General features: G+C 39.3%; 1 protein-coding gene across 3 annotated transcripts in view; it reads left to right on the forward strand.

Moving 5' to 3' along the window:
* Positions 1-23,666, forward strand: part of MTFR1 (mitochondrial fission regulator 1) — a 67,828-nt gene that overhangs the window by 19,326 nt on the left and 24,836 nt on the right. For 2 of the 3 annotated variants that reach the window (XM_032296213.1, XM_032296214.1), the window contains exons 2-3: positions 5,304-5,449; positions 16,615-16,713. In XM_032296213.1, the coding sequence (XP_032152104.1) occupies positions 5,384-5,449; positions 16,615-16,713 (165 nt within the window). In that variant the 5' untranslated portion in view covers positions 5,304-5,383. Of the gene's footprint in view, positions 1-2,986; positions 3,032-5,303; positions 5,450-16,614; positions 16,714-23,666 lie in introns of those variants that run through there. The other variant, XM_032296215.1, reaches the window with a different exon arrangement.

Genomic DNA, 23,666 nt, shown 5'->3' on the forward strand with positions numbered 1-23,666 from the left:
CAAGTAATTTCAAAGTTGCTTCCTTAAATACATCAATGGAAAAAGTGAGAGGTTGAAAACAGATTTAGATCACGTCAGGCTGGATCTATAACTAGTCCACCATCATATGTATAAAACCAAGAAGAATATTTGTTTATTTTTCCACATCACATTAGTCAGTGATTGAGAGTATCAGTAAGGTATTCACCGTAGTCAAACACGTTTCTTTGTTCTTTTTATTCACCATTGGCTCTTAGAGGATTCATTCATACAACTGATAATAGATCTTGATAATAATATATATCTGCCTGATCAAAGATGTAGTCACAGACCTTTTATAGTAATCAATATATATTCCTGCCTGTGCTTAGCACTCTACTACATAATTTTATCTAGATATACTTCTGTCATCTTAGACTCATCTTCATTAGAGAGCTTTACTCTCCAGCATTCCCTTATCTGACAGCCATAATTTCTGTCATCTCCAATTAAAACCTTGGAGTCATTTGATTTTCCTCTTGTTCGTTGTTGCTGTAGCCAGACACTTTACTTTTGTTGTTGTTTTAAAAAGAGATAGGGTCTCGCTTTGTTGACCAGGCTGGACTCCCAACTCCTGAGCTCAGGTGACCATCCTCTCTCAGCTTCCTGAGTAGCTGGGACTTGAGGCATGCAGCATGATACCCAGCTTTAGCCAGCCACTTTACCAAGTCTGGTTATTTCTTACTTTTATTGGTATCCTGAATCCATCTCTTCTTTTCCATTCCTGTTAGTATTAACCTACTTTTTTCGTATTTTTACTAAAATGGCTTATGCATTATCTCTTAATTCCTACAACTCTGTGAGTACTGTTTTTATCTGGAGATATCTTGTTAATACTCACCATTTAGTAGGTGGCACAGCAAAGGTATAAACTCAAGTTCAGAGCCTTCATACTTCAATATTTTATGTCATTAGCTTGAGAATATAAACGTGTTGAAAGTTAAGTGCATTCACAATATGAATAAATCAAAATAGAAAACACCCAGCTGGCCACAGTGCCTCACACCTGTAATCTCAGCATTTTGGGAGGCCAGTGTTGGTGGATCACCTGAGGTCAGGAGTTGGAGACCAGTCTGGCCAACGTGGCGAAAACCCATCTCTACTAAAAATACAAAAGTTAGCTGGGTGTGTTGGCACATGCCTGTAATCCCAGCTACTCGGGAGGCTGAAGCATGAGAAACACTTGAACCTGGGAGATGGAGGTTGCAGTGAGCCGAGATAGCGCCACTACGGTCTAGCCTGGGCGATGGAGTGAGACTCCGTCTCAAAAAAAAAACCTCAAAATTTCGAATAGGTTTTTAAAACTACTCTCTTTTTGTTTAGTCACATAGTATAGTGGATAAAAGCACAGAATTAATAGAAACATCTAGTTTGAGTCCTAATTATGCCACTTACAAACATGTGACCCTTACTCAAGTTAAATTATGCTTTAGTTTTCCCCTTTACTAATAGAAGATAATTTGATGTTGACCTTAATAAGATGGTTTGTGATAATTGAGACTTTATATGTAATGACTTAATAAGCCTAAAAATGTTTCTGATAATCCCTGATAAATAACAATTGTTCAGTGAAGTTAGCTCATTATTACTATAATTTATTGGTGTTTGGACATTTTAGCTAAGGGCTCTTATTTGGAACATCAGTAAATGAAGGGGAGTAAAAGTATTATTTCCCTAATTCAAATATGTATCAAAATTTATTTTACACTCCCTGGCACCATAATTCCTCCCATTCACTCTGTTCCCCACTTCCCATACCCAGATATACATCCTGTATATCTGATAGAATTAATTATAAAGGTAACTGAGAAACTTATTAGAAAGTTAGAACTTTCCGGCCATGTTCAGTGGCTCATACCCGTAATCCCAGCACTTTGGGAGGCCAAAGTGGGTGGATCTCCTTACTCAGGAGATTAAGGCCAGTCTGACCAACATGGTGAAACCTCATCCCTACTAAAAATACAAAATTAGCCAGGCACGGTGGTGCATGTCTGTAATCCCAACCGCTTGGGAGGCTGAGGCAGGAGAATTGCTTGCTCTCGGGAGGCGGAGGCTGCAGTGAAGCTGAGACTGCCATTGCACTCCAGCCTGGGCAACAAGAACAAAACTCCATCTCAAAATTAAAAAAAAAAAAAAAATAAGGAAAGGAAAGTTAGAACTTTCCATTATGTTAAAGTTTTGTATAGAGCAGAATGTGTGTCTTTTTTTTTTTTTTTTTTTTTTTTTTTGCTGTTTTTCAAAGGATGAAAAATAATACCTAATTTAAACTTTGGTGAAGTCAGCAAACTTTCTTTTTTCTTTTCCTTTTTTTTTTTTTTTTTTGAGATGGAGTTTCACTTTTAGTAGAGATGGGGTTTCACCTGTTTGCAAGCCTGGCCTCGAACTCCTGACCTCAGGCAATCTTCCTTCCTCAGCTTCCCAGAGTGCTGAGATTACAGGCATGAGCCACCACACCTGGCTGAATTGAGCAAATGTTCTAAAGTAACTATTCTATATTGAGTTAAACTCTTCTACCTAGTTTCAAGGTTTGTGTAATTAGATTTCTATTTCTTTTTCCCTTTTTCTCAATATAAACTTTTAGCTCAGATTCTCATATAAACTTACACCCTATTATACTCCATCCTGTCTTCCTGTCTTCCCCCACCGCTGTTCAGTTTTACCCATTATGCTCATCCTCCATTCTTCTCTTCTGTCATAAGCACCCAGCTCTCTTCAGTTTATTTTCACCCAGCACCTGGCATATTTGTGGCACCTTTACTTTTTCTTCCTATTCTCTGTCATTATCTATAAAGTTTTTCTCAAAGTGTAGACCACAAACTGTTTCTGGTCATAATGAGATAAAGGGCTTACATTGTAAGTCAAGTATTGCATAAAGCATACTGTTTTGTTTAGCAGATTTTTTAAAGCAAGATTTTCTTTCTTTTTTTTTTTTTTTTTTTTTTTGAGACGGATATCTGCCTCCCAGGTTCAAGGAATTCTCTGGCCTTAGCCTGCTGAGTAGCTGGGATTACAGGTGCCTGCTACCACGCCTGACTCATTTTTTTATTTTTAGTCGATGTGGGGTTAATCAGGCTAGTCTCGGACTCTGGACCTTGTGATCCACCCACCACCCCTGGCCTCCCAAAGTGTTGGGATTACAGGCAGGAGAACTTGTGATCCACCCACTGCCCTTGGCCTCCCAAAGTGCTGGGATTACAGGCAGGAGACACTTTTTTTTTTTTTTTGAGACGGAGTCTTGCTCTGTCACCCAGGCTGGAGTGATCTCAGCTCACTGCAACCTCTTCTTCCTGGGATCAAGTGATTCTCCTGCCTCAATCTCCTCAGTAGCTGGGATTACAGTCATGCACCACCATACCCAGCTAATTTCTTTTTGTGCTTTTTGTAGAGATGGGATTTTACTATGTTGACCAAGGTGGTCTCAAACTCCTGACCTCAAGTGAGCCACCTGCCACAGCCTCCCAAAGTGCTAGGATTACAAACATGAGCCACCACAGCAAGCCTTTAAGCAATATTTTCTTGAAACAAATTCCTTCTCATAGAAAAAGAAAAGATTTTCTTGGAGTCTCAAGCTGGGGGTGGTGGCTCACACCTGTAATCCCAGCACTTTGGGAGGCCCAGGTGGGTGGATCACGAGGTCAGGAGTATAAGACCAGCCTGATCAACATGGTGAAACCCTGTCTCTACTAAAAATACCAAAATTAGCTGGGCATGGTGGCACACACCTATAATCCCAGGTACCCAGGAGGCTGAGGCAGGAGAATCACTTGAACCCAGTAGGCGGCGGTTGCAGTGAGCCGAGATCAAGCCACTGTACTCTACCCTGGGTGACAGAGTGAGACTCCATGTCAAAAAAAAAAAAAAAAAAAAAGTCTCGCTCTGTTGCCCAGGCTGGAATGCAGTGGTGCCAAATTGGCTCACTACAACCTCCGCCTCCTAGATTCAAGCAATTTTCCTGCTTCAGCTTCCACAGGAGCTGAAGGCTGCCATAACACCCAGCTAATTTTCATGTTTTTTTTTTTTTTTTTTTGAAACAGAGTTCCGCTCTTGTTACCCAGGCTGGAGTGCAATGGCGCAATCTCGGCTCACCGCAACCTCCGCCTCCTGGGTTCAGGCAATTCTCCTGCCTCCTGAGTAGCTGGGATTACAGGCACGCGCCACCATGCCCAGCTAATTTTTTGTATTTTTAGTAGAGACGGGGTTTCACCATGTTGACCAGGATGGTCTCGATCTCTTGACCTCGTGATCCACCCGCCTCGGCCTCCCAAAGTGCTGGGATTACAGGCTTGAGCCACCGCGCCTGGCCCGTTTTTTTTTTTTTTTAAATAGAGTTGTGGTTTCACTGTGGTGGCCATGCTGGTCTTGAGCTCCTAACCTCAAGTGATCCACCTGCCTCACCTCTCAAAGTGCTGGGATTACAGATGTGAACCACCATGCCTGACCTGAAGCAAGATTTTATTGATTAGAGAGCTGTGTATTGGTTCATATTCTGGTGCAAACTCCCTTATCTTGTTGGAGACCAACACTTTCAGTAAACTTGTCTATACCATAGAAGTTAACTTTGTAATCCTGTCAGATATACAGTATATTGATGGAGAGTCAGGCAGAGAATAAATGGCAGGGGTTATGGTGGCAAGTGAGTATTAAAGGACTTTATTCATTGGTTTTGGCCTTTCAGCATCTGAATTTCTATTCTGTATTTTGAATTCCTTCCTTTATGATTTTTGGTGGGAAGCTTAACCGGCTTGTTACTATAGCCAGGTACTTGCTTTGCCTGCCCCCCTTTTGCTGTATAACATGTGAGCTGTGGACTTGGTCTAGCAAATGCATCAGTACAGACAGCATCTTTGGAGCTGGGGACACAGAAAAGGAGGAACTTCATGGACCCTGTCAGTGGTGGTAGTAACAAATGTACTAGTGGTTTCCTAGGGCCAAGTCTGCTACAGTTTTTAACTTCCTTGGTTGTGTAGCCTGTAAATTGGGTTCTCTGAAGATTGTTGTCCACCATATATCTTTTCATAAATGTATTTTTTACTTAAATTAGCCAAACTAGGTTTTTGTTGCTTCCAGCTAAGAACACTGACTGGAAAAAAATGTTAACAAAACAAAACAAAACACCTTATACTGTTACACTTACTTTAAGCAAGCTGATCACAAGCAAATCTTGTTTTCTCTTAAATTACACATGAAGTTTTAAAATGTTTTAGGCTTGCTCTGTGAGACATGTAGACAGTACAAATTCTAAATAATAATGATTTCATTTTAGTATTTGCATTTTAAATTTTCAGTGTGTTTTACGGACCATGTGCTGCTATGTATGCCTGAAGAAGTACTTGAAATGCAAATTTGGGGAGACTTTGCCATATAAATGCTTGGCTGGATTAAGCGCCTAATTAGGATGGTTTTTCAACAAGTTGGAGTAAGCATGCAATCGGTGAGTGCTCAAAATTCATTTTTAAAATCCCGACATTTAGATATTTTAAGAATTTTCTGTGAGAAAATGAAATAAATCTATATATGACCAACATCTTGAATTCAATATGTTTATGTACTGTTTAATTTGCTTTCTATTTAAATCACAGAAGTGAATCTTTTCCCAGCATCCGAAATAAGGAAGTAACTTTCTGGGTTACACTGAAAACTTACCAATATTCATGTGACCATTAAGAGCAATACATTTGTTATTAGTGAGGAAAAGGCTTAAATAAGCAGAGAAATCATTGCATAAAATTTGCTTGGCTAACACTTGACAGTGCTTTTAATGTTGTAGAATTATTAACATTGAATGCTGTTATAATATGGTTTATCACACAGTTGTTTAAAAGGCAAGTCATGTCTCTTAAAAATAACAACAATTCGTAAGAAAAAAAAGATGCTATATTTTAATGAGTGTCCTATGCTAGACACGTTAGTTTTCATCTTGACTTTACAAGTATTTTCTGCTGATATAAAAATTTTGTTAGACCTATAAATTATTAGAGCAATTATTGGTGCCAAGCACATTTTGTAGAATACTTTGTTTTACATTTTCAAATTCATTTTTTTTCATGGCTATGACATAGAATTAAATTTTATTGAAGGGCAGGTTATGTAATTTGAATATGGTTATACTTTTTTTTTTTTTTTTCCGAGAGGGAGTCTTGCTCTATTGCCCAGGCTAGAATTCAGTGGAGCAATCTCAGCTCACTGCAACCTGTGCCTCCCAGGTTCAAGCGATCCTCCTGACCCAGCTGCTTGAATAGCTGGGATTACAGGCGCGCACCACCACGGGCGGCTTATTTTTGTATTTTTAGTAGAGATAGGGTTTTGCCATGTTGGCCAGGCTGGTCTTGAACTCCTGACCGCCCGCCTCGGCCTCCCAGAATGCTGGGATTATGGGCATGAACCACTGTACCTGGCAGAATATGGGTATACTTTTTAGCACACTTTTACTTTTTTGTTTTTGTGCCTGAACTTTGAATCTCCCCAACTTTCAAGGTTACATCTGTTTTCTTTGGAGATAAAAGTAGAGAACCAAATACAATTATCTTTGTTATAGCTGCATAATTTTGAGATCATTAGCTTGAGGGTAAGCAATAGGAAAATGACTTGTAAATTTATTGGTTTTTTTATCTCTTTCAGATATATGTTCCTGTGTTTTACATTTCACTTAGTGGCCAGGCACAGTCCTCAGGCCTGTTATCCCAGCACTTTGGGAGGCAGGAGGATGGCTGGAGCCTAGAAATTCAAGACCAGCCTGGGCAATATAGTGAGACCTTGTCTCTACAAAAAATTTAAAAAATTTAGCTGGGCATGGTGACACATACCTCTAGTCCCAGCTACTTGGGAGGCTAAGGTGAGAGGATCACTTGAGCCTGAGAGGCAGAGGTTGCAGTGAGCTGAGATTGCACCACTGTACTCCAGCCTGAGTGACAGAGCAAGACCCTATCTTTAGAAAACAACAACAACAACAAAAAACTTAGCTCAGTTTCTTCATAGTATGGATTGACATTTTAGTAATGACAGCAAAAGTTTATTTTTCTCTTGCTTGCAGAAGGAAGGGAAATTTTTGTTATTTATGATTTTCAAAAACCAAACCTTTCTAATTTCTACTTGTTGTAATTTTAGTAAGAAGTATAGTTTATTGGTAAGATTGTGGGTCCTGGATTTAAACACACTTGGATCTGAATTTTGTCTCTGCCAGTTATTCTCCTCATCTGCAAAGTAGGAATAAGAATTGCTACTGCTGAGTTACCTGTGGATTAAATGACAGTGTATGTAAAGTATCTAGCACAGTGGCTTGTATAGTGTAGGTACATTCAATAATGGTTAGTTTCTTATATATTTGCTCTGTTACCAGCCTCACACCCCAAGACAGGTCAATGTGAGTAGTGTTAACTGAGGCCAAAGTGCAGAATTCTGTTTCAGGCACAAATAGCATGCTTCATTTAGCTTGTTAACTTTAAGCTGGAAAATGGGTGCCTTTTATCAAAGAATGGACCAGCTAAGGGAGGATTAACTTGCTCAAAATATTATAATTACAACTGAGAGTCCTTCCTAGTAATTGTGGATTGGCAAAATCTACTTTTTTTTTTTTTTTTTTTGAGACGGAGTCTTACGCTGTTACCCGGGCTGGAATGCAGTGGCGCAATTGGCTCACTGCAACCTCTGCCTCCTGTGTTCAAGTGATTCTCCTGCCTCAGCCTCCCAAGTAGCTGGGATTATAGGCGCCTGTCACCACACCCAGCTAGTGTTTTGTATTTTTAGTAGAGACGGGATTTTACCATGTTGGTCAGGCTGGTCTTGAACTCCTGACCTCAAGTGATCCACCTGCCTCAGCCTCCCAAAGTGCTGGGATTACAGGTGTGAGCCACCATGCCTGGCCTCCAAAGTCTATTTTTAGCTTATCGAAGCTAGCATATAATCATCAACTTTAATCAGCTGAAAATTCATATAAAAATAAATTTTCTTTCAACATAAAACAATGTAATCTTTTAGGGTTAACTAATTTCCAATTTTTTTTTAGCTTGTTGCCTAAGAATAAAAATATAGAGGAATTTTTCAAGATTTTATATTTGGACACCTGAAAATAAAAGAAGCTTTCATAACTCTATCTTTCCGTGATTAACGTGTATTTTCCCACTGATCTGACATATACAGGCATACCTTGAAAATACTGTGAGTTTGATTTCAGATCACCACTATAAAGTGATAGTGAAATATAGCTAATCACTTTTTTTTGTTTTGAGATGGTCTCGCTCTATTGCCCAGGCTGGAGTACAATGGCGTGCTCTTGGCTCACTGCAACCTGCGCCTCCCAGGTTCAAGTGATTCTCCTGCCTTAGCCTCTTGAGTAGCTGAGATTACAGGCATGTGCCACCATGCCACACTAAGTTTTTTGTATTTTTAGTAGAGACGGAGTTTCACCACGTTGACACTTGATGCTTCTTCATCTTGCACTTTTATGTTATGGAAATGGCTTTTTTTCCTTATGTCCCATTAACCAACTTCTGCTAGCTTCAACTTTTCTTTTGTAGCTTCCTTGCTTCTCTCAGCCTTCATGGAAGTGAAGAGAGTTAGAACCTTGCTCTGGATTAGGCTTTGGCTTAAGGGAATATTGTGGCTGGATTGAAATTTTATCCAGGATACAATTTTCTTTATATCAGAAATAAGGCTTTCTTATCATTCATGTGTTCACTGTAGTAGCACTTTAAATTTCCTTGAAGAACTTTTCCTTTACATTCACAACTTGGCTAACTATTTGGTGCTAGAGACCTAGTTTTCGGCCTCTCCGTTCAACGTGCCTTACTCACTAAGTTTAATACTTTCTATCTAGCTTTTGATTTAAAGTGAGAGACACACAATGAGACACTTCTTTTCGCTTGACCACTTGGAGATCATTGCAGGGTTAAACTGGCCCAATTTCAGTCTTGTTTTGTTTCAGAATAGGGAGGTCGGAGATCGGGGAATAGCTGGTAGGTGGAACAATCAAAACACACATAATATTTATCGATTAAGTTCACATCTTATGTGTGCGTGTGGCACCCCAAAACAATTAAAGTAGTAAAAAATAACATCAAAGATCGCTGATCATAGATCACCATAATAGATAGAATGATAAGGCGTAAATTGGGGCCTGTGGTGGGGGCAGGCGGGGAGAAGGGGAGGGAGAGTATTAGGACAAATATGTAATGCATACGAGGCCTAAAACCTGGATGATGGGTTGATGGGTGCAGCAAACCACCACGGCACATGTATACCTATGTAACAAACCTGCATATTCTGCACAAATTTCCCAGAATTTAAAGCATAATTAAAAAAATAAGTGGCTGGGCAGGGTGGCTTATGCCTGTAATCCCAGCACTTTCAGAGGCGGACGGAGGTGGATCACCTGAGTTCGGGAGTTTGAGACCAGCTTGATCAACATGGAGAAACACCATCTCTATTAAAAATACAAAATGAGCTGGGCATGGTGTTGGGTGCCTGTAATCCCAGTTACTCAGGAGGCTGAGGCAGGAGAATCACTTGAACCCAGGAGGCAGAGGTTGTAGTGAGCCAAGATTGTGCCATTGCACTCCAGCCTGGGAAACAAGAGCAAAACTCTGTCTCCAAAAAAAAAAAAAAAAAAATACTGTGTGGATCAGCAAAACATGACACAGATGTGAAATGAGCACATGCTGTTGGAGAAATAGTGCCAATAGACTTGGCTTGACACAAGGTTGCCATAAACCTTAAATTGATTAAAAAGAAAAAAAACAATGTATCTGAATTGCAGTAAAGTGAAGTGTGATAAAACAAGATGTGCCTTTAAATGAGTTTTTTTGTTTGTTTGTTTTTGAGATGGAGTCTTGCTCTGTTGCCCAGGCTGGAGTGCAGTGCTGTGATTCCGGCTCATTACACCTTTGCTTCTTGGATTGAAGCGATTCTCCTGCCTCAGCTTTCTGAGGCTGGGATTACAGGCATCTGCCACCATGCCCAGCTAATTTTGTGTTTTTAGTAGGGATGGGGTTTCATCCGTTTTCACCTCCAGACCTAAGGTGATCCACCTACCTCAGCATCCCAAAGTGCTGGAAATACAGGCATGAGCCACCACGCCCAGTCTTTTGATACTGTGCTTGAAAGCATTCCAAGAGTGAAAACTGCCTTCATCCTTTATTTAATCTGTTTTTTTTTTTTTCTCTGAGAAAAAAAAAGGCTGGCACGCCTGTAATCCCAGCACTTTAGGAAGCTGAGGTGGGAGGATCACTTGATTCTAGGAGCTAGAGGCTAGCCTGGGCAATATGGTGAGATGGCATCTCTACAAAAATGACAAAAATTAGCTGGGCATGGTGGCATGTGCCTATAGTCCCAGCTACTTGGTAGACTGAGATGGGAGGATCACTTGACCCTGGGAGGCGGAGGTTGCAGTCAACTGAGATCATACCACTGCACTCCAGCCTAGGATATAAAAGTGAGACCCTGCTTTCAAAAAAATAAAAAGAAGAAATTGTAAGCTTTTAGACCAGATTTTGTTTTGTTTTATTTTTCCCATTGGAACAGCCAGTGGTGATTGGCTCATTGTCGTTGACTCTGCACACTAACACTACTGTAATAGCCATCCTACTTGGCTTACTATGCCAGTGCTTACTGTACACAGTGCTTTTACATAAATTGCCAATGTTCGGTAGAACAATGCGCTTTACAAATGAGAAACCTGAGGTTCAAGGTATTTAACTGTCTTGACCAAAGTTATCTAAATAGTAGAACTATAATATGAACCCAATTCTGATTCCAAAATCCTTTCTCTTTTCAGTGTACTTTCCTATCTCTTAGAAGGGAAAGATGACTGTTAATGTTTATTGGAAACATTATAAATGGCCTCATGCAGTGGCTCACACCTGCAATCCCAGAACTTTGGGAGGCTGAGGCAAGTGGATCACCTGAGGTCAGAAGTTTGAGACCAGCCTGGCCAACACAATAAAATCCTGTCTCTACTGAAAATAGAAAAATTAGTCAGGCATGGTGGCACATGCTCATAGTCCCAGCTACTTGGGTGGCTGAGGCAGGAGAATCCGGCTTGAACTTAGGAGGCAGAGGTTTCAGTAAGCTGCCATCATGCCACTGCATTGTAGCCTAGGCAACAGAGCAAGACTGTCTCAAAAGCAAAACAAAACTGAAACCAGTATAATAATACCTTAACTCATTTTTTTGTTACTTTTTTTATTCTTTTTTTTTTTTTTTCTAATAATACCTTAAATCATTTAATACTTGTAGGCTCATGAAGTAGATAATGTCTCCGTTTTATAGGTGAGAAAACAGAAGCATAGAGGGATGAATAATTTGGCCAGCTTCACACAGGCAGTAAGTTGGTAGAAGCTAATTTTAAAGCCAGGCCTATATGCTGCAATGGCCTGTTTTCTCTTTACTGCCTTTTATTTTCCCTCAACATTTGTTTGAATTTAAAACCACGTGCTCACGTATCTCCAAACTTTTTATGTCCCCAGGTAAAAATATCTTTAAACTGCAGGAAGTAAGAATAGTGTGAAGCTAATGTGATTCTGATTAATTTCAGTATTTTATATTGGAAGTAAAGTTACTATAGCAAGTATCTATAATAATTTGTATTAGCAATATAGTAATACATAAGAACTGTACTCTGGTTTTCCTTTTGTGCTTTGGAGGAGGAATGTGAGTAAGGAAGAAGAGAACTGAGGAAAGTGTTGATCTTTTGTTAAGGATTTAAAAATTGTTACAGAATTGTATTTCCCCATTTCTATTCCTTCCCGCTTACCAACACACACTTTTAATTTTCCCTTAGTTCCCTGAGAATTAAGAATTTACATTTTGTTCTGTCCTGACTTTTTAAAACTTGATTAACAATGTGGAACTTCTTCCCAGAAAAATGACATGTACCCAATTTTGTGTGTAACTTTGGGGATACACGAACCTCTGCATTAATGCATTAATATCACATAGTTTGTCTTGAAAACCATATTTTCTTTTTTGTTTGTTTGTTTTTTGAGATGAAATCTTGCCCTATTGCCCAGGCTGGAGTGCAGGTGGTACGTTGTTGGCTCACTCTAGCCTCTGTTTCCTGGGTTCAAGCAATTCTCCTGTCTCAGCCTCCCGAGTAGCTGGGATTATAGGTAGCTGCCATCACAGCCTGGCTAATTTTTGTATTTTTAGTAAAGACAGACTTTCACTAGGTTGGCCAGGCTGGTCTCGAACTCCTGACCTCAGGTGATCCACGCTCTGCGGCCTCCCAGAGTGCTGGGATTACAGGTGTGAACCACTGCAACTGGCCAGAAAACATATTTTCTTGGAATTAAGTTTATAGTTTTTCCTGCTAAAAGTTGCCCTCAAATAATAAAATATGTTAAACTAGTCCTTAGTAAATGAATTACCACATAAAGCTTGAGTGCAGTCATCATGGATGAGACAGATGACAGCTTCAGATTTCAGCCTCACACGTCAACACTTTCTACAATAGCATTTCACAATGTTAAAAAAGAACAAACTACTTTCCTGTTGTCATCCTCCTCCTTGCTGTCATCACTTTCAAACACTGTTGCTAAATGTTATGGACTGTCATTACTAGACACAGACATGCATGCGCACACACGCGCGCACACACACACACTGTTAGATTATTTAAAAGCAGTTTTCATAGATACAGCATGGTTTTTCTGTTTAGCTATTTCTTAATGACATTGGATTATCTTTTTTTTTTTTAATGAAATTGGATTATCTTATAATGACCATTTTCTCCCTGCCTTCTCTCTTATATCTAAAGAAATATTAATGACAGTTTATCTTCAGAGGAAGTCTTTCCTTCTCTAAACTAGCATACTGACAAGACATAGTTCAGCCACAAGTTATGGTAGGAGATGCACTTGGGTCATACAGCCTCCCAATGCACAGATGGTGACTTTTCAGTACCATCTGTTCACTGTTTCTGCACAGCCATTTACAATTTCTCCCCCTCTATGAGGGATGAATAGAAAAAAATAGAAAAGTAGTCAGACCTAGTTTTAGAGTTCCTAGAAATTAGCTATTCTTTCCCCTCACTTTTTCCTACCATCCAATAAAGGTTATGACTCCTCATTCTAAATATTCTAGTCATTAGTTTACATAGACCCTTATTTGATATTTATTGATGCTAAGTACTATGCAATTTACAAGTAACAGAAGAACACGTTAGTCTACTGTGTATGCTTGAAAAAATAATCACATAAAGCAATCTGTTCTTTTCCTTTAACTTTGTAGAGGATACGTAAATAATCTACTTATTCCTTATAATTGAAAGCTGAATTGGCCAGGCGCGGTGGTCTCATGCCGGGAATGCCAGCACTTGGGAGGCCAAGGCGGTTGGATCACCTGAGGTCAGGAGTTGAAGACCAGCCTGGCCAACGTGGTGAAACCCCGTCTCTACTAAAAATACAAAAATTAGCTGGGTGTGATGGAATCTGCCTGTAATTCCACCTACTCGGGAGGCGGAGACAGAATTGCTTGAACCTGAGAGGCGGAGGTTGCAGTGAGCCAAGATTGTGCCACTGCACTCCAGCCTGGGCAACAGAGCAAGACTCCATCTAAAAAAAAAAAAAAAAGAAAAAAGGCTGAATCATTGGCCACTTCTCTTGTCGAAAGCACCTGGTATTCTTCTGATATTAAACAGATGGAAACATAACAGTTGATATTTCGCCCTGCAGCATTCATAGTGAGGAATGCTAAAAGCTGGCAGAAACATTAGTTCCTGACCTTGACAAATCCTTTCTAAATTTTTCTTTGTGAGCTTTTTGTCCTCTTCATCTCCAGGCAGGACCTTTGCTTGCTGGAGAGGAGAAAGATTTCACTTTAGACTATCTAATTGTCACATTATGATACACAAATAGCATTCCACTTTTACTACATCATAGGAGTTTTGACTTGTGACTAAATAGAAGACAACAAGAGAAACGACTAAATGATGTACTTACTTTTGCCGTATGGATTTATTGGTAAAAGATCAGGATCTATTAAAATGTCTAAGGTAGGGCCCAGCATGGTGGCTCACGTCTGTAATCCTAGTACTTTGGGAGGCTTAGGTAGGTGGATCACCTGTAATCACCTGTAATTATTTTAAATACCAAAAAATTAGCCAGGCATGGTGGCACGCCCCTGTATTCCCAGCTTCTCAGGAGCCTGAGATAAGAGAATCAATTGAACCTGGGTGTTGGAAGTTGCAGTGAGCTGAGATCATGCCACTTCACTCCAGCCTGGGTGAAAGAGCTAAACTCCGTCTCAAAAAAAAAATGTATAAGGTAAAGACTTTGCTTAAATACTGTCTTAGAATTACTTGCTCATGTTTGTTCCTTTTTTGGTGGGTGATCTGATGTTGATGTTGTAGAACTTCGAGGCTTCGCATTTCTCTCTAGTAAGAGGTTTTCTGTTCCCTTAGTCCTCACATGTTATTAAGGCTACTTATGTCATAATCCTGTATGATTATTGATGGGAATGATGTTTTGTTCTAAGCTTCAGAGTAACTTTGCCTTTTAATATTCTTTGTATACTATTCATATTTTAATATTGTTACCTTCCTTTCTACTTACCAGTTTTCTAGTCTTTGCCATCCTTTTTATTTACATTTCCAAAGCAAGAGCTATCGTTTTTGTTGGTTATTGGAGTCAGTATAGGTTATAAGTACTTTTTGGAACTCTTCTAGGTAAGATTCAGTGAAACCTTGGAGTATATCTGTTAAAAATTATATGAAAGCTGTGGTAGGTGCCAGGGGTATTATACATCCTTCTGTGATTTCTACTTTGTTGGGTTTTTTTTGTGGAGGGGCATGGTCTCACTCTGTTGCTTAGGCTAGAGTACAGTGGTGTAGTCATAATTCACTGCAGCCTCAAACTCCTGGGCTCAAGGAACCTTCCTGCTTCAGACTCTCCTGTAGCTAGGGCGACAGGCATGCGCCACCACAGCTGGCTAATTTTCTAATTTTTCATAGAGATGGGGGTCTCACAAAAAGACCCCAGGCAGATCTCAAACTTCTGGCCTCACATGATCCTCCTGCCTTAGTTTCTCATAGCACTGAGATTACAGACGTGAGCTACTGTGCCCCGCCCTGAACCCCACACTGATTCTTGTTATTATCCCTGAATTAGACTTAATTGCTAAAATTTAAGAAATCAGATAGTTTCTGTGCTCGTTTTATAAGTTGTATATGATTTTATCTAAGGGTCTAGTTTGAGTTAGGTTTTGGAGCCTCCACTATTTACAGTGACCAGTTGTTTGGTTATGCTGTTTATATTGGGGTGATTCCATTCTTTAAAGTAGAATGATCGTGGAGTGACTTTAAAAAAAGGATAGTATCCATTTCTCCAGAATTCATACTCAACTGATTTGATTCTGTTTAGTCTTTAGGATATAATTGTTTTTTGTTTTGTTTTTTTCTGTTTTTGAGACAAACTCACTTTGTGGCCCCAGCTGGAGTGCAGTGGTGTGATCTTGGCTCACTGCAACCTCCACCTCCAGGATTCAAGCAGTTCTCATGCCTTAACCTCCCAAGCAGCTGAGATTACAGGTGTGTGCCAACATGGCTGGCTAATTTTTGTATTTTTAGTAGAGATGGGGTTTTGCCATGTTGGCCAGGCTGGTCTTAAACTCCTGGCACATCCACGTGATCCGCCTGTCTCGGTCTCCCAAAGAGCTGGGATTACAAGCAGAAGCCACTGCACCCGGCCTTTAGGATATAATTGAATGTTAAAGTTTGATGATTTAAGTATAACAGTCATGTCATTCTTATTCTTTTCTTTTAAAATTGCTTTTAATAGCATACTACCTTTCTCTACCTCTTCTGTCCAGGCTTTCAAGTGTAGCACTCAAAACAGATGGATAATTTTTCTCTTTAAAGAAAGATTATACACTTGGGGAGAAGTTTCAAGGTACAATTTGTAATGATTTAACTTTCAACATGTGTGCTTTTTGTTTTTTTTGCTTTGAGGGTTCATTTTTGTCTTTAAGCATAGCATAATGTCCTTTGTTTATTATGATTTCATCTGAGAAATACTGCTCAGATGAAATTTCTTACCTTTCCTCTGGGGAATAGGCCTCCCAGGAGCAGTATGCCTGGATTTCAGCCTTTGCTCACCCTTGGCCATGCATTCTTGTGCAGTGAACAGCGTGAAGCACCCTGCATACTACACTTTCAGATTCTGAACTTTGTACTAGTTTGGGATTGTTTTGAAAAGTCTGTTACAGCAAAAGTAACATATATTGAAGAAAAATTATGTATATCAAAATTCTAAAACTAAAAATATAGCAGAAGAGATACAGTAGTGTTTCTGTTGCAGAATAGTATGAAAACCTGATGAAAATAAAATTTTTAACTCTAAGTATAGTATTTAAAAATTACTAGTTATTCTGTAGTTTTATATAATACCTTACATTAAATTTTATTGCATATATATATATATATTTATTCTTTATTTTTGGATTGAGAAACATTAGCTTGTTTGCCATAACGTTTAGAGCATTCTGATCCTGTAATTAATCTGTTATATGTCATACAAATAATTGTCTAATGCTTTGTTTTAACAGTTCTGTACGCCTGTTGGAATTCACATCTTGTAATTAAGCTTTTGGTTTTTCCTACCTCCTCAGGTACTTTGGTCTAGGAAGCCGTATGGTTCATCTCGAAGTATCGTAAGGAAAATTGGTACTAATTTGTCTCTGATTCAGTGTCCAAGAGTTCAGTTTCAGGTACTATATTTTACATATTTTAAGTATTATATTAATATGTACATTAGAAATATAAATAGGCAAGATGGTTTTAAAAGTATTTTGTTTTTGAGACTTTTCACCTTTTGATGCCACTATTAATACAATAAAAGAGGATTAAAAACCACAGTGAAGTCTTTCTAATTTTAGTTTCTCTGTGAAGTGATTGAGATCTTTAAGACATTTATCCTTCTTAAAGATGCATATGTGAAGATTTAGAAGCATATAATAAGCTAAGCAGTTGTTAATTCCTAGTTGACCTCAAACAGAGGCCTTATATTATTTCAGGTGCTTCATGTACCACCATTATTTTTCTTCTGTCATTATACCTTCCTCTTTGGACATCCACTCTGTTACCCTGCTTAATTTTTAGATGTCTCTGTGGATGCCATATAAGTTGCTTTCCCTTTCATTGGTCTCAAGCTCAGCATTAATTATAGAATCCATTGCCTTGGCAATGACAGTGTCAAGACGAAAAGGTAATTGTGGTTCTCAGTGAGGTGATAGTCAAACCATGAATTAGGAGAACTTTTGAAGGCTTTAGTTTTAGTACAGTATTCTCTTTTACCACCAAATCCGAAGTAGCTCTACTCTTTGCTTGGAGATACTGCTATTTTCATTTTCCTTGATTTGTGCTTTTTTTTTTTTTTTTTTTTTGGGGCAGAGTCTTGCTCTGTCGCTAGGCTGCAGTGCAGTGGCGCAGTCTTGGCTCATTGCAGTCTACACCTCTTGGGTTCAAGCGATTCTCTTGCCTCAACCTCCTGAGTAGCTGGGATTACAGGCACATACCACCATGCCCATCTCATTTATATGTATTTAGTAGAGACAGGGTTTCACCCTGTTGGCCAGGATGGTCTTGATCTCTTGAGCTCATGATCCGCCCACCTTGGCCTCCCAAAGTGCTGGGATTACAAGTGACAGCCACTGCTCCTGGCTTTGTTTCTTACTGTTAGTATAGCTTTAGACATTTATCACATAGCTTTGTTCTTTTTCATTTTAGTAATTCTTTACAACCATAATATAGCAACATTTCAGTTCAACATTCAATAATATAAAATTCAACAGATATCTCTGCCACTTTTAAATAATAGATTAACATGTGGCGATATGGAAAATGTATTTAACTCATCATTCAGAAGTTCAGAAGTGCCCATTTGTACCATTTGATGACATGTCATGTTCTTAAATCACTCTTCCTGCTAAATGGAGGTGACAATCTGTTTCTTTGTTTTCTTTTTTTTTTTTTATTTTGAGACAGAGTCTCACTCTGTCACCCAGGCTGGAGTGTAGTGGTATGATCTCAGCTCGCTGCAACCTCCACCTCCCAGGCTCAAGTGATTTCTCCTGCCTCAGCCTCCTGGAAAATCTGTTTCTAAATAAGTGGCAGAAATTAGCATTTATTCAGGTTGACTGACAAGGTTGTTCATTGCTGTTTATAATCCTGCTCACAGATTGACTGGCCAAACCTTTGTGCATCAATCTAGAAATTGACAGATTAGAACTTTCCAAGAAGTAATTTTTTATTAAACTCTAGGCTGTTTTTTTAAACTCTTGAAGTCAAACAACGCAAAGCCTTTTTTTAAAATAATCAAAATGAAGAAATCTCTGGTAGTAAGTCTCTCAAGTACAGTTCACAAGAATTTTGTTCATTTATACATGAATTGCTGCTTATTTTATTTGCCAGTTTCCTTCAAATAGCTATTATGTTAACAAAGCCTTATAAACTTTTTTCTGATTGTTCAGTTCCATCAATTTCTTTCGAGTTAATTATCTTACCACCCTCCTATGTTGCAGGAAATCTTGCTTCAGCATTTATGTTCTGGAGATATCTAACATTTTCTGATTGCAACCCAAGTCTGCCTTGGCAGTCTATAGGCTGAAGTACTAGAGTCAAGTACATTTACTTGGGAGAATTCTCTTTCTCAATGTTATCAGTCTCTTTAAAAGGGTGGACACAGAAAAAGAGTATTAGATTTAACTAATTTAATCTGCATTTGAAAAGAAATGGATTAATATAAGGAGAAGAATAAGGTAAGAGAAACATTGATGACCTACTTAAGAATGTAGTGAGAGAGGGAAGCCATTTGTTTATAATGAGATTTTTATTTCCAGGCATACTGAGTCTTTTTTTTTTTTTTTTTTTTTTTGAGACAGAGTTTTGCTTGTTACCCAGGCTGGAGTGCAATGGTGCAATCTCAGCTCACCGCAACCTCCGCCTCCCGGGTTCAAGCGATTCTCCTGCCTCAGCCTCCTGAGTAGCTGAGATTACAGGCATGTGCCACCATGCCTGGCTAATTTTGTATTTTTAATAGAGACGGTGTTTCTCCATGTTGGCCAGGCTGGTCTCAAACTCCCAACCTCAGGTGATCTGCCCACCTTGGCCTCCCAAAGTGCTGGGATTACAGGCATGAGCCACCATGCCCAGCCCTGTTATTGCCACTTCATAGTTGCAGAATAAATTATCTTATTTGGTTTTCTAATTTAACTCCTTTGGGAGGAGGACAAGGGATAAAAGACAACATATATGGTGCAGTGTATACTGCTCGGATGATGGGTGCACCAGGATCTCACAAATCACCACTAAAGAACTTACTCATGTAACCAAATACCACGTGCACCCCAATAACTTATGGAAAAATAATAATAATAATAATTTAACTCCCTTGTGTTACAGATTGGATTTATGTATATCTTATAGGGTCACAAATTAGAACACATACCAACACATTTAGTTATACCTTCATCCAATTAATGGGCACAGTGAATATTGTGCTGGCAATAAAATGAGGTGATAGATGTAAAAAGCCCTCTGAAAAATACCCAATACATGTTTCTTTGCTGTGTTATTGAAGACCGGCCTATAAGCTCGTAGGAGTTAACACTTCTCCTGTACTTAAGTTAGCTCTAGGATCAAATTGGCTACTTTATACTCAAAACAGGATCTCTAGACCCTTCACATTTACTATGGTTGAAGAAAGCTAACTTCCCCTGGCCCTTTTATACCTTTCACATATGTACATTTCAGCATACCTACACACTTGTGGTCTAAGCATTTTGTGTATTTGGATATTGTTTTCCTTTTGGAAGTAGGAACTAGATTAAGACACACTAAGAGAACAGGCCCTACTTTGTCTCTTTGTTCTCTTCTAGATTCATGACATCAAAAGTAAATTCAGTTCATGGAGTGGCTTGCAAAAGCAGTAAACTCTTGGGGATAAGGAGGAGCCAGATGCAGAGGTTTTAATTTGCAGTGGTTCTTTTTTTTTAATTATTTTTTTTGAGATAGAGTCTTGCTCTGTCAGCCAGGCTGGAGTGCAGTGGCTTGATCTCGGCTCACTGCAACCTCCACCTCCTGGGTTCAAGAGATTCTCTCCTGTCTCAGCCTCCCACATAGCTGGGATTACAGGCGTGCATCACCACGCCCAGCTAATTTTTGTATGTTTAGTAGAGATGGGGTTTCACCACATTGGCCAGGCTGGTCTTAAACTCCTGACCTTAGGTGATTACCTGCCTCGCCCTCCCAGAGTGCTGGGATTATAGGTGTGAGCTACTGTACCTGGACTGCAATGGTTCTTTTTTGTTTTTTTTCTTTCCCGCCTATTCCAGGAAAACTGCAATGGTTCTTAACACTGGGTACATATAAATCATCAGGAGTGTTTAAAAAAAAAAAAAAAAAGCCCTTGCTCAGGCCTCATTCTCCGGTGTGGCTCTATATGCTTCCCTGCGTCTACGAAAACGAGAGCGTTTAAAGAAATATAAGACCTGTTTAATAGCTTACTGAATCTGAATTTCATTCAATTGTTTTTTAAAAACCTCTTCAGGATCCTATGCAGCTAAAGTTGAGGACCTTAGACATAGTTTTGTTTCAGCATTTTGCTACAGAAAGTTTGTGTTTACCAACACATTTAAACAGTGACATATTAACTTTAAAAAACAGTGACATTATCTATTGGCAATTGTTAAGTATTCACTAAAGAACTTTTGGGGTACATTTTAATGCCCTTTAATTTCTATAAGGTAAAGAAAAACATAGAATGTAAGTGTAGTGTATTGGGGTATTACTGCATTAAAAAAAAATCTTAAGGCAAAATACCCGCAAAAATGTGATCCTGAGTACTACTAAGAGAGGCGCTTCAGAATAACCTGGATTGAGAAGTTGGCTGTGTGGTTATAGTAGTTTGAATCCCAACTCTGTTGGGTAATTTCACCCTTTTCTCTCTGGTAATTCTAACCCAAGCTATTTTCTTGGAATACAAGGAGTGGTTGTTGGAATTGATGGTGGAAAGGACTGTTCAGTAACCAAAAAAAAGGACTGTTCAGTAACCAAAAAAAAGGACTGTTCAGTAATGAATGAGATTCCTACTAAAGCTTACACACGGTGATTAAATCTGGAAGTAAAATGGCCATTTGTTATGGCAAATTTTTATATAGCAAGTAAATTGAAGTTCATACATTATGCTAGGTGTTGGTATTAAGTAGTGAATGAAACAGACATGTATGTCTGCCCTTATTGGTTATATGATTCAGTGGGGGAGATATTTTAAAAGTAAATATGCTAATAAAGGTATAACTATAATTTGTAATAAATGCCATATAGTAAAAAGTAGTATAGCTTGGGGGAGAATATCAGGAGTGCTCAGGGAAGGCCTCTCTAAATGAATGACAATTCAGGATTACACAGAGCCTGCTTTGCAGGGTTAAGGAGACATGTAGAGGTTGAGGGAGTCATTGTGTGCAGAGAGAATAGCATGTGCAGAGATCCTAAGGCCAGAAAGAAGTTGTTTGAGGGATCAAGAGAAGGTTCCAGTAGATCAGGAACTATTAAAGTGGGAGACTTGGTAGTATGTTATAGTGATCTTTGAACATCTGAGCTGTCTGAAGATGCACACCTGGATTCATATAAAATAACTGTTAAATTTAGCCCTGTGTTTCAGTAACTACTAGATAATTTGGAATATGCTAGCATGTGATGTCATATTGTCTATGATGTTTATTTTTTGGTATTTTTAGTTATAATATTATAGCCAGTTGGCCCTTAAAGATTGTTGAATACAGCTACAAATGGCATGTTTTATAAATTTGGCAATGTGGGGCTGGATGCAGTGGCTCACATCTGTAATCCCAGCACTCTGGGAGGCTGAGGCAGATGGGTCACCTGAGATCAGGAGTTTAAGACCAGCTTGGCCAACGTGGTGAAATCCCATCTCTACTAAAAATACAAAAATTAGCCAGGCATGGTGTCAGGTGCCTGTCATCCCAGCTGCATGGGAGGCTGAGGCAGGGAGAATTGCTTGAACCTGGGAGGTGGAGGTTGTAGTGAGTCAAGATCACACCACTGCACTCCAGCCTGGGTGACAGAACAAGACTCCATCTCAAAAAAAAAAAAAAAAAAAAGAGTGAGTAACAAAGGTTTGTGGCCATTTTATTTCACCTCAGGTAATTGATCCCTTAAAGACTTGTATTTCTACAAGGATACTGCTGCTTACACACTTAAAGATTATTTTCGGAAATACACATATTTTCCTTCCTCTGGTGGCTCTGGTCTCTTGCCTTCTACTATTCTTAGTGTGTTATGTATGGAAACTTTATTTATTTATTTATTTATTTATTTATTTATTTATTTTTTGAGACGGAGTTTCGCTGTTGTTACCCAGGCTGGAGTGCAATGGCGCAATCTCGGCTCACCGCAACCTCCGCCTCCCAGGTTCAGGCAATTCTCCTGCCCCAGCCTCCTGAGTAGCTGGGATTACAGGCACGCACCACCATGCCCAGCTAATTTTTTGTATTTTTAATAGAGACGGGGTTTCACCATGTTGACCAGGATGGTCTAGATCTCTTGACCTCGTGATCCACCCGCCTCGGCCTCCCACAGTGCTGGGATTACAGGCTTGAGCCACCGCGCCCGGCCTGGAAACTTTATTTATTTATTAAAGATGGGGTTTCACCGTGATGGCCAGGCTGGTCTTGAACTCCTGACCTCAGGAGATCCACCCACCTCGGCCTCCCAAAGTGCTAGGATTACAGGCATGAGCCACAGTGCCTGGCCTATATGGACACTTTTAATAAATTGTTCACTTAAAATAATGACTATGCAAGAGATACATTTACAACATGGTGACTACAGTTAACAGCAATGTATTGTATATTGAAAAGCACTAAGAGAGTAGATTTTAAGTGTTTTCACCAGAAAAAATAAGTATGTGCGGTAATGCAATTCAATTGAACCATTGCATGTATTTCAAAGCAACAGGGTGTACATAGTAAATATATATAATAAATATATATAACTTTGTCATTTTAAAGAATGCATTTTTAAGAAGTAATCACATCATTCAGAAATAGTAGTGACTGAGTCTGTGCTGTTGAATTTAATGTATATCTTTCAGACTGGTTTTCTTTACACAGGTGTATCACCTGGCAAGTTGATGGTATCACTGTTGTCACTATACTGTATTAAAATACAGAAATTCTTCAGGGCCTGGTGGCTCACACTTTGGGAGGCCAAGTTGGGTGAATCACCTGAGGTCAGGAGTTCACGACTAGCCTGGCCAACATGGTGAAACCCTGTCTCTACTAAAAATACAAAAATTAGCTGGGTGTGATGGCATATGCCTGTAATCCTAGCTACTTGGGAGGCTGAGGCAGGAGAATTGCTTGAGCCTGGGAGACAGAGCTGAGGCCATTGCACCCTAGCCTGGGCATTGGAGCTGAGACTGTGTTTCTCCAAAAAAAAAAAAAAAAAAAAAAAACGCTGGGTGTAGTGGCTCATCCCTGTAATCTCAGCACTTTGGAAAGCCAAGGTGGACAGATCACTTGAGGTCAGGAGTTCGAGACCAGCCTGCCCAACATGGTGAAACCCTGTCTCTACTAAAAATACAAAAATTAGCTGGGTGTGGTGGTACATGCCTGTAGTCCCAGCTACTTGGGAGGCTGAG

The sequence above is a fragment of the Sapajus apella genome, unplaced genomic scaffold (assembly GCF_009761245.1).
Source record: "Sapajus apella isolate SASKATOON/1434 unplaced genomic scaffold, GSC_monkey_1.0 scaffold35, whole genome shotgun sequence".
Taxonomy (NCBI): Eukaryota; Metazoa; Chordata; class Mammalia; order Primates; family Cebidae; genus Sapajus; species Sapajus apella.